General features: G+C 40.8%; 1 protein-coding gene across 24 annotated transcripts in view; it reads right to left on the reverse strand.

The window, feature by feature from the left end:
• The window catches only part of AUH (AU RNA binding methylglutaconyl-CoA hydratase), a 397505-nt gene extending 385341 nt beyond the window's left edge, over positions 1-12164 (reverse strand). For 22 of the 24 annotated variants that reach the window (XR_004621635.1, XR_004621634.1, XR_004621633.1 and 19 more), the window contains exons 1-3: positions 11861-12164; positions 4435-4502; positions 4235-4322 (exon numbers count right to left, since the gene is read on the reverse strand). Coding sequence is in view for 19 of the 24 variants with exons in the window: in XM_034646769.1 (XP_034502660.1) it covers positions 4235-4322; positions 4435-4502; positions 11861-12122 (418 nt within the window). In the remaining 5 variants the exon portion in view is untranslated. The other 2 variants (XM_034646766.1, XM_034646763.1) reach the window with 2 other exon arrangements.

Below are 12164 nucleotides of genomic sequence, written 5' to 3' on the forward strand. Positions count from 1 at the left end.
CACGATGAGCTTTGACTATGAAAATGACATGTCTTAGTATTCTAAGAGAAATACAGGCAGGCCATGAACCTAGACGTAGTGTCTAACCTACAAGAAAGAGTACATTTTAGTGATTCCCAACTCGGAGTCATGCCTAGGGTATGGCATGGTATCAGAAAACATCTATGTACAAGAAACACTATGTACACACGATAATGATGATTTTTTTCTGTATCTAGATATCATTGTTAATTAACAGAAAACTCACTTCAATACAATGCTATACCCAGAGTGGCACTGTGACATTACATATTTTCTCAATCAACTAGGATGTCCAAGTACATGAAATTTTCAGAACTCAAAAAGGAGACCCCATCCTCCAAAAAACTAGAAATCACGGTACGCTTAAGAAACAAAACAAAACAACCCTGCTATAGGGCCAAGAGAAGCACCTCCAGCTAAGTCATCTCCTTTAGTCACCTCACGAGATTCTGTAAAATGAAAGCATCTGAATGGTTCGATGAGGTCTTTTTATTTTAAAGTTTTTCCTCTCAGATGTAACAATAATTCAGGAACTCAGTCAATATCACAATTTTAGGTACCTGGTGATTTTTTTCAAAATTATTTACTTTGTATATAATTGGTTACTATAATTTATTACTATAAGATAATTATCTCGCAGAAAGTGTGGAGGGGACAAGAGAGTAACACTCGGAATCCCTGATCTTACTGGGGAGCGCACAGCCCTGGTCTAGGGGCCTAACGCTGTACACACAGCCCTCTCACAGCACCTGCTTCCCACACAACCGCACCAGCACATGCTGTCCTCTCCATCTTACCACTCTGCACAGTCCCTTAACGTCTGACCAGGTGCCTCTGTGTATCAGTATGCATATTTGTATGCACCTGTATAATGAAATACTGGAAGGATGAAAAAGAACCTAATAAAAATTTCTACTTTTAGTAGGAGAAGAATGAGCAGAAGGGTAAGAGTGGGACTTCTCTGTATACATTTTGTATACATTTTGATCTAACACCGATTTCTTAAAAAATAAATTTTGATTTAAAAAATTTAAATGTAAGTGAAATATGGTTATCGATTTTAAATAGTATACTTAAAAGGGGAAGTCGGAAATCACTCAGTCCAACGGTCAATGCACTAGGATCACTTTAACAGTGCTTCATTGTCTGCTTTCTGCCATAGTAGGAAACGGACGTAAGAAAAATGAACCAAAGTCAGGAGCCAGAGACGCTATAAGGGAACAGGACTGCGATCTGCGACAACTGAGAGAAGCTGCGGAACACATCCTCGTTCCTGAGTCACAGCAGCTTCAAGGCTGATTAATTTCAGCAACTACATGCTGAGTGCCTATCTGGGCTGTGTTCCCAGAATACAAAAGATGACTTTTAAAGAAGAAAAAAAAAGAAATTCCCATCCTCAAGAAATCTGAGGCAAGCCCACTTGATGAGCTTTAAGTTTCCAGAAACAAGGTGCCACTGGAATACAGATGGATAGAGAAGAGGAACCTTTGTGGGGCAGAAAGGGAAGAGGGAAAAGGAGTAACTTGTGGGGTTGGGGGAACTAAGAGAATAACCGCAAAATGAGGACACTGTTTTTGAATATTACTACTTCAGAATAGAAATTAAAGCTCTAGGGGCGCCTGGGTGGCTCAGACCTTAAACGTCTGCCTTCGGCTCAGCGCGTGATCCCAGGGTCCTGGGATGGAGCCCCACATTGGGCTCCCTGCTCTGCTGGGAGCCTGCTTCTTCCTCCCCCACTCCCCCTGCCTGTGTTCCTTCTCTCGCTGGCTGTCTCTCTCTGTCAAATAAATAAACAAAATCTTTAAAAAAAAAAAAAAAAAAGAGAAAGAAAGAAATTAAAGCTCTAATTATGTGAAAGTCTTTATCCTTCAACAATAACAAATGAGGCCTGATTAATTCAGATTTCTATAATGGTATAAACTATGAAAAATTTAAGTGTTAATTTATTTCTGCAGAGATTTTATTAACTGGACTTATAATTAATGTGTACATACTAATAATGACAGACCTACCAAACTGCCTCTTTCAAATATATGTAAGAAAAAAAAAAAACTTTCAGTCTATCGGCCACAACAAAGGCACTCTACTAACTTCCTGTCATTCTCGGCATTGCTCAGGGTTACTCTAAAGGTTTAACAGATACTAGTTTAATGAATAAAATAGTGTATGTCATCCCCGCAAATATTTAATTGCCTAAAGGGGATTATCTCATTTATATTTTTACTGAAAATGGTTCTATTATATACACTGAGTTACTAACATAAATTATTTGCTCCAATTTTTCTACAATTCAAACACTGATTTTTTTAACAAAATACAGTAACAAATCTCATGAGTTAAAACATATAGCAGAAGATTATCCTGATCATGCAGAAGTCACAAAGCACATACAGCAAAGGAAATAAATTCGATGCACCCTCGGAAAAACAGTATTCGAGGCCAACACGTTCATCTGGTAAAAAGCATCTGGTATATTACTTAATACGTCCCTAAAAAGGCAACCTATAAAAAAAGAGTTGTAAACTGTTCTAACACATTAAAGGCTTTTTCAGAGTACTAATAAGGTGGAGATGCAAAACAAAAGGGCAGCAAAGGAACAGGTAAAATACAACCCTACCAGTAATTACAGTGTTACAGTCAGCAAGCCTGGGACCAACAGAAGACAGTAATACTTGTAGCCTCATAAACACTGAACTCTGAAGCGTGTTCCGCCATCATGGTATCACTGTCACTCCTCAAAGATTCGTGTCCCTGGGCCTTCCTTAAAGGCCCCCCGAACTGCTCTATGTCTTTCTTCTCAACAAGCCCTGGAGCAGCTCTCCGAGGCCCTAAGTGCAGTGACAGCCATCCGTCATATGCTAGACTCAGTCATCTGGAGACATATTCACCTGGTCCTAAAGTCACAGATACGAGAATCCTAATTCTCTCAGTGTAAGTTCTCCAGACTGTTTAAGAAAAAATGAAAACGTATGTAAAGCCCATATAAAAATTGTTAATGGCCATCACGGACTGACTCAGCGTGCCGTCCTAGACGACTCCACCGGCACTCCAAGCGTCCGACAGCCCTACCCGGCGGACAGCGTTCCCTGCCTGGGACTGGGGTAGAACCAGAGGCCCTGCTGCAAAAGGCCTTCCCCCCCACAGTTGAGGATAATAGTCCTCTCTCCGGTGACCCAACTGGAGTGAACACTAATCTTTTTAGGTGTGCTACAGTACACCGAACGCCAAAATAGAACTCATTTACGCTGCACGTTTCCTAAATAGCACAAAATTCTGCAGTATTTTAAGGTGGAAGCCACAGAAGCCGAGCCCCGGCTGACCGAGGACTGTTGAGAACGAAACTGAAGCCTATCGGCCACGACAAAGGCACTCTACTAACTTCCCGTCATTCTCGGCACTGCTCAGGGTTACTCTGAAGGTTTAACAGGTACTAGTTTAATGGATAAAACACTGTATGTCATCCCCGCAAACATTTAATTGCCTGAAGGGGATTACCTCATTTATACTTTTACTGAAAAAAAGTTTTTATGCTCCAGCCAGCTTCTACTTCCATTTATCGATGACAATGACGCCGCACATGATCAGCATGTTTACCTTCCTCATCTACATTTTTTACCTGTTTTACTGTTTTACTAGTTGAAACAGATCTATTCAATCTCATGGCATCAAAACAATTATAAATACGGAAAATGCAAGACAACTTAATCTTCAGCTTTTCGTAATACGGTACAATTGGGGGGGATCCTAATTTTCTCTGCTGTAGATGCCAATTTGAAAATACGATCCGTGGACACGACTTCAGTAGGCGCCACGACAAACAATCTCCAAAGCAAACGTCTACACTTCACACTTTTTACTGGGGTAGCTACTGCTAGTCGATGAAAGTATTTTTTGAGCACAAATAAATACAGAGCACAATACTGTAGGTAGGAGACTGAACTTTTCCTTTCCAGCTGATCTTTCATAAATATTATACATGCATTACAAATATGTTCATGGCTCAATTTATTTTTTCAACTTCCAAAACAATCAACAGAAAGTTCCTTAACTAATACAGACAAAGCATTTTTTCTCTTGTAAAACAGTAAAAAGCAGACAAAGAAAATGTTGGTAATGGAATTCAAATCACAGAACACTTTATAATGGAAAATAGGCTATCGCTTAGGAAAACTTAGACTACAGTTCAATGTCATAATAAAATTTATTTACATACCAGCACAGAATATCCCTGGGACTTCACTCCTGACTATTATGGTCCTCACTTTCTTATCAGATTTTAAAGCATCCACAGCTTTTGAGAGCTAAACAGATACAAGAAGGTAAGGAGGAAAAAAACAAGTAAAAATCACTTTTAGATTGATGTCGATACTGTATCTTAATGTTAGAAACAAACAGCTTAATCTTTACACTCACCATTTTTATCAGATTTTTACTGAATGAATTTTTGGCATAAGCTCTGTTTATTCCAAGCACCACAATTCCTAGTGGGAAAAAAAAAACAAAAAACAGCACAAGCATCTGAGTTAGTGAGTATTCAAGGTATGACTCCCACACACACAGCTAGTTAACTTGGGACTTAGGAAATCTGCCCTTCCTTGAGGTTCACTCCAAAAGCTTTGTTCTTATTTTCATGTTTACCCTCCTTTTCAAGATAAGCGTATTTTTAAACAATTTGGTATATGTAATATATCCATAAGATCACTCTAGTACTAAATATGCACCTCTTTTCTTCTGCCTGTTATAAAAGAATTTTATTAACATCCTGTCCCTTTCACTTTATCTCTTCTTAAGCACCACGAAGGTAATCTGGCACATTTTACTAAATGTACTTACTAGTGAAAATTCTCAATTATAGAATACTATTTAAAATGTGGTTTCATCACCTTCAAGTACATACAGAAGTAATAGCTAGCAAATCCTTGTCACAGGCAAGCCTTGTGGGACCAGCTTTTTCGCTAATGTGCCAGGAGTTAGCATCCCATTTACTCTTTTTGTCATACTACATACTTCTCAGTACTTCCATCCCAAGTTTCTCTGCTGACTCTGTTCACATACTTAACCTGAAGGCACTTCCATTTAGACAGAATCCAACAAATAAATAAAAGCAAAGTTCATTCTTTCTCCCATGAAGCCCAGCTCTCCCTCCTAATTTCCCTAATTCTATCAGGAACCCACCACCCCATTCCAAGTACCTCAGTCCAATGATCAATTTTCCGAAAACAATTATGAACAGAATCCACCCCTCCTTAAAATCCTTCATCTGTCTCCAACACATTTGCATTCAAAGACCTTAGCGTGATATTCAAAGCCCTATACGACCTGTATTTGACTTTGCTCATCCCTTGAGTAAGCACAACTTTTCCCAGTGCAGGGAAATGCTGTCCACCTCCTTGGGGGTGGGGGTGGGGGGTGGGTACAATCCTTATTGTAATTGAGTTAAACTGAAGACAACAAAATATACACATGCCTTCTCTATGCAAGAAACTGCAAACCCGTTTTTCAAAGAAAGTACAAAGATAAACTTCAGCTCACAGAATAAATTTTCAAGAATTCCAAACGATCTCAGCATGGAGAAAATCGTGAAGAACTGGTTTCTAGGGACACCTGGGTGGCTCAGTTGGTTAAGCGTCTGCCTTTGGCTCAGGTGGTGATCCCTGGGATGGGCCCGCGTAGGGCTCCCTGCTCAGTAGAGAGCCTACTTCTCCCTCTTCCTCTGCCGCTCCCCCTGTTTGTGCTCTCTCACTCGCTTTTGCTCTATCTCAAATAAATAAATAAAATCCTTAAAATATAAATAAATAAATAAATATTATTAAAAAAAAAAAAAAGAACTGGTATCTAGGACAGGCTCTGCATTAAACCCCCGACTAAGGACACTGCTGTCACTAACTGAGTGCTGTAGTATGTGCCGGGCACCATTTCCAGGGCTTTGTGTTCATTAAGGCAAGAGACCCTCACAGCAACCCAAGAGAAAGGGACTATTTTTATCCTATTGAACAGGCGCCCCCAGAATGTGCATTCTTAATTTTAACCTAAAAAATACTGTCTCTATTAACCACCCAGCCAAAACACTAATACCTATTTGTTCACAATAGCAGACATCAATGAGATGAAAAATGTCTTAGAAGACATCTGGAAAATGTAAAGAAACATCTTGGAACTGTCACCAGGTGGAATCCAGGGTTTGCAGGCCTAAAGTTTATAAAATCTAGGGAGCCCTTGTAAGTAAAAGAATACAAAATTACACACATTGAATTAGGGACAGATACAAATATTAAAACCTTCAGAATGTTAAAACCTTGAGAACTACTACATTTTCTTTCCAACTATGTATATGACCTACACTTCCTTTCCTACATCTTTGAATTTTTATATTTACCTATAATTCTGAAAAAATATACAAAACCAATCAAATGGAATTGTAAGGAACCCCAAGTAGTCAAAACAATCTTGAAAAAGAAAATTGGAAGTCTTAGTTGAAGGACTTAACCAAGACACTTTCTGATTTCAAAACTTACTACAAAGCTACAGTAAAAACAAACAGTGTGGTACTGGCATAAAGACAGACATATAGATCAACAGAACTGAAATGAGAGTCCAGAAATAAACACCTACACTTATGGCCAACTGGTTTTCAAAAAAGATACTGAGACCATTTAGTGCTAAAAGAACAGTCTTTTCAACAAATAGTGGTGGGACAACTAGAGATTAGCCATCAAAGAATGAAATTGGACCCTCTCCTCACACCATGTATAAAAATTATCTCAAAATGGATCTTAGACACACTATGAGACCTAAAACTGTAACTCTCTCAGAAGGAAAACAGGTATAAATCTTCACGACCTTGGATTAGGCAACAGTGTCTTAAATATAACAAAAGCACAAGCAACAAAAGAAAAAACAAACCATAATTCATCAACATGATCAAGAAAATGTAAAAAAAAAAAAACAAAAACAAAAAAAACCCCAACCCCAAAACTTACAGAATAGAAAATATTTGCAAACCATATATCTGGCACAGGGTTAATATCCAGATTAAAAAAGAATTTTTACTACCTACAACAAAAAGACAAATGACCACACTGAAAAGTGGGCAAAAGGTTTAAACAGATATTGCTCCAAAGGAGATATACAAATGGACATAAGCACATGAAACGATGCTCAACATCATTTGTCAGGGAAACCCAAGTCAACACCACCATGAGGCATCACCTCACAGCCAGTAGGACAGCTATAATGAACAACAAATGGAAACAAGCATTGGTGAGCAGTGGGGGAGACAGGAACCCTTGCACACTGCTCGTGAAGATGTTAAAATGGGGCAGCTGCTGTGGAAACCAGTTTGGTGGTTCTTCCAAAAACTAAACATAAAATCACCACATGACCCACTGATTCTACTCCTAAGTATCTACCCAAGAGAAATGAACACATATGTTCAAACAAATAATTGTACACAGTGTTCAGCAGCATTATTCATAATATCCAAAAAGTAGAAACAAAATGTGGTGTATCCATACAGTGGAATAAAAAATAAGACCAGTGAATAAAATTATCATTCACAGCCAGAATTCAAGAGATGTTTAAAGTGTTGACCTTTGATGGCAGGGCCTGAAAATGAAAAGGTGACACCCTTCCACAGTGCTTTTTTTGTTTAATCTTACTATATGCATATATAATATTTTTCTTTAGAAATTCTGTAAACTTGAATAATTTAATTATTATTACTAAAAAATAACGTGTAATACACAAAGTACTGAAAACCAGTAACAGAGTATCTCCAATAAACCACATTCAGACCTAGGTTCTTCAAAATACACCATTAAAAAACTGAAAACATAACCCACAAAACAATGGGAAATTTTTTTGCAAATCATGTATCTGATAAGGGACTTGTATACAGAATATACTGTAAAAACTCCTACAATTCAACAATAAACAGACAAACCCAGTTAAAAAATGGGCAAAGGCTTTGAGAAGACATTTCTCTAAAGAAGATACACACATGGCCAATAAACACATGAAAAGAGCTACACCATTAACCATTAGGAAACTCCAAAACAAAGCCACAAGGAGGTATCACTTCAGAGGCATCAGGATGGCTATAATCAAAAACAAACAGTAACAAGTATTGGTCAGGATGTACAGAAACCGGAGCCCTCATACCTCGCTGGAGGCAATGTAAAAAGCTGCAGACACTTTGGAAGAGTTTGGTAGTTCCTCAAAATGTTAAGCATAGAATTATCATGTGACCCAGCAATTCCACTAAATGGAAATGAAAAGAAACGTGCACAAAAATTTATATGAATGCTCTAAGCAACACTGTTCACAATATCCAAAAAGTGGAAACAATCTAAATGTGTGTGAATGATGAATAAACAAAATGTGGCTTGATCTATCCAAACATGGGACTGTTATCCAACAATAAAAAGGAATGAAGTACTGACACACACCACAGCATGGACGGACCTTGCAAACATAATGCTCAGTGAAAAAAGCCATGGAAGACCACATCTACGATTTCTTCATACGCAATGTCCAACACAGGCAAAGCTACTGAGACAGAAAATAGACACCTGGGCCCTATTTTGCGGGGAGGGGACCGTGAAAGTGGGGAGTCATGAATAAAGAAAACAGGGTTTCTTTTTGGATTGATAAAAATGTTCCGAAGTTGGATTCTGGTCATGGGGGCACAACTCTATATATACTAAAATCAGTTGTACATTTTGAATTTTATGGAATGTGAATTATACATCAATAAAGGTTTAAAAATATATACATCTTGGGCACCTGGGTGGCTCAGCCAGTTAAGCATCTGACTTCAGCTCTGTCCTGATCCCAGGGTCCTCAGCTGGGAGTCTGCTTGTCCCCCTCCTACTCCCTCTCCCCTGCTAGTGCTCTCTCTAGTGCACACTCTCTCCCTCTCTCTCTTTCTCCCATATAAACCAATAAAATCTTAAATACACACACACACACACACTTTAATATATATTTTTATAAATATAATTTCATGTCATAAAATGTATGCAAATATGTTGTTAAAAACATGAGAAATGTAAATAAATAATAAATAAAAATAAAAATATGAGAAAAATATATGAAAGAAATCAATCTACTGAAAACGAAAAGCAAGCAGATGTTGGAAGACCAGCTGGCAGACCCCAGCAGCAGTCCCCTTGGGAGACGGTGCTGGCTTGGACAAGAGCTGTGTTGGTAAAGAACACAGTGGAAAGTGGAAAGATTTCAGAGACACTCAGGAAGTCCCGATAATCTGGATGTAAACTGTAAGCAAGGAGCAGGTATGAAGAATGACTTGCATGATGCACTTGCTTATTTGCTCTCCATTTCTGCCAGCAGTTTTTCCAACATGGTTCACAAAGATGATCTTTGAAATGGGTCACAATTATAAGTAGAAGCTTGCCAGACTGGGAGAGGTTTGGTAAGGGGAAGAGAGAAGTCATTCCATTCTGGGAGGTGCATGCTTTTAAAAGCACAAACAAAAGAGCAGCAAAAGCAAAGCTTAGACCCAGAGGAGGGGAGATTGGACACTATGCCTGCAGGCAACTGGGAGCCACTAGAAGTTTCTAACTGAGCAGAGCAGTCTTTCTTGGCCTTGAAAAAAGGTAACCCCAGGACAAGTGTGAACAATAAACTGGAAAGGAGAATGACTGGTGAGCAGCCAACCTATGAAGGAGAGACCCTGGTGAACCACCGCGAAAACTACGGCTCTAAAACCCCGAGTAGGTCAGACAACAAAGCAAGAAATAACTGCTAAAGAAAGCTGGTCACATAACTGCGCCTCCTCAACAAATTACAAATACGGAACCCAAAAAACAGATGACTGCTAATGTATTCTGCACTCACTCACCTCCACCAGCCTAAAGAGGCCCACAGGGTAAACGGCAGTTTGGGGCTCCTCTGACCCCACCTCTGAGAGAACTCTCATTCTCTTATCCCTTGCAGGCTGCTGAGACCCTCAAAATTTGGATTGACCTCTATGAGAAGCAAAGGCATTAGGGAGACTCCTTTACCCGCAGATTCCTTAACCTCATGTTTTTCTTTGCACTGCTTATTGCTGGTTCGTTAGTAAAGCAAAGCATATATAACGTTAGCCAAGCCTAAGCTGTCATTCAAAGGAAGCTGAATCAACTTTCTTAAGAAACCATGACTTCCTAATAGTGGGTTTTTACATTTCAAGGTAACTGTAAACATCTGAATTTATTGAATTGTCTTGTATGCTTTAATATCTTCTCTTTGATCCATGTGGATCCTAACTTGAGAACTATCCAGACGTTCTGGGAAAATTTTACTTGCAACTTGCGTTCATCTAAGTCATAAAGACAAAAAATACAGAATATGGTGCATATTACTCACTGCACCTGAAATTTCTGTATCTAATGTATTGCAGGGACACCTAATGTATCTGAAATCCCAGTAAGGCTAAGCTTACCCAAAGAGGCTCTAATCACTCCAGGCCCAAATCTACTTTCCAGGTGAATTTCTCAATATTCTGCCTGTCATGTCACACTACAGCACACACGCCCTACAGTATTTCCCAAAAACACAACGCCTTCAGATTCCACGCCTTTCACCGTGCTCTGCTCTGTCTGGGGTAATAAATAACAAATGAAATAACTCCTCATATTCCACTAGGTGCATCCACTATGAGCTACACAGTCAGCAATTTGTATGGACGTTCTCATCTAATCTTCACAGGAGCCCTACAATGTTGGTATTATTTTTCCTATTACACACACACTAAAGTTGAGGCACAGAGGCAGTTAGCCTAAGAACCGTCACTACTCCAGATTTCTACTGCCTTAGTAAGGAATGCCTGGGAACCTATTTTATCTAGCCAAACCCTAACTCAACCCTCAGAACATCCCTATCAAGTCCTCCAATCTCCCCAAATATAATTGATGGTAGGTCTCTTGGCAGTATTGCAGCCCTTCTCTCTCACCAAGCCTTCAAAGTTAGCAGAGCCTTTTTGCCAGCAGTATTTTCCTCACTCTGTTAGAAGATGCTTAAAGATAGCAATCATGACTTAACTCCTTTTGCACTTCTGCTTAACGGATGACAAGTGCTCAATAACTAAGAGTCCAAATTAAATAATCGGTCTTCTGGCAAACTGCTATTCTACCCTTCCTGACCCAAGTGGGCAAGTGAAAGGAACTGGGCTCCAACAGTAACCCCTCCGGTAGGCAGTTCCCTCCTCCACAGCTCTCCCTCCCCGCGGTATTGTATTGACACGGAGTCTGTCTCCTCCACCGCAGGTAGCTCAAGGGCAAGATCCCTATCACCCACAAGGGTCCCCAGAGCTTAGCGCGGTACCCGGAAGACAAAAACATGCTCAAAAATGATTTCAGTGAATTGGAATTGAGCCCCTCAAACTAACTTTAACTTTCTAAAATAAACAAGGGGAGAAATTGTTGCGGCTGCACAGCTTTAAACGTGAGATTCTTCGGAATGAAGTGCACTCTCACTGCAGCTTCTGAAACTCCACCCACCCCCCCCAAACCCAGATGTCTGAGTTGACAGAAAGCAATTCAGAGCAAACACAAAACCTGGAAGCAAATATCACACACCCGGTTTATTGACCTTGGCTCGTCTAGAGATGAGGGCGTAAGATGCATTTCTGTCTTCGGCGCTGAGTGGGGCCACTTTTACAGGTAAGCTGCTCCGGAGTACACCTTTAGGCACCAAAAGCACTACAAAGGTGCAAGGCTGGGGTGGGGGAGGGGAGGGGTCTCGACCCGGGCCGCTCAGCGGTCACTGACGTCAGCCCGGACACTTGACCTTGCGACCCCTTCCCAGGACCGGCGGCTGCCAGCGCCGCGCCCCTCACCTCGATTCTCCTCCTCCAGGTACCGCACCCGCAGCTCGTCCTCCGTCTTCACCTCAGAGCTGTAGCCCCTCCGTGGGGCCGAGCCCCCGGCCGCGGACGCCCAGCCCCGGGCCCATATCGCCGGGGCGACCCGCGAGCCCATTAAGGAGCCGGGCAGCCTCCACCCGGGGCCAAGCCTCGCAGAGCAAGCGGCCACCAAGCGAGCGCGGCCGGCCTGCAATGTGCCCAAGGCCCCAGGCGCCGCCACCGCCGCCGCCGCCATCTTGTCTGTTTACGGCGTGGGCCTGCGGCTACTGCCCCGCCC

This window comes from Ailuropoda melanoleuca, chromosome 17 (genome assembly GCF_002007445.2).
Source record: "Ailuropoda melanoleuca isolate Jingjing chromosome 17, ASM200744v2, whole genome shotgun sequence".
NCBI classification, from domain to species: domain Eukaryota; kingdom Metazoa; phylum Chordata; class Mammalia; order Carnivora; family Ursidae; genus Ailuropoda; species Ailuropoda melanoleuca.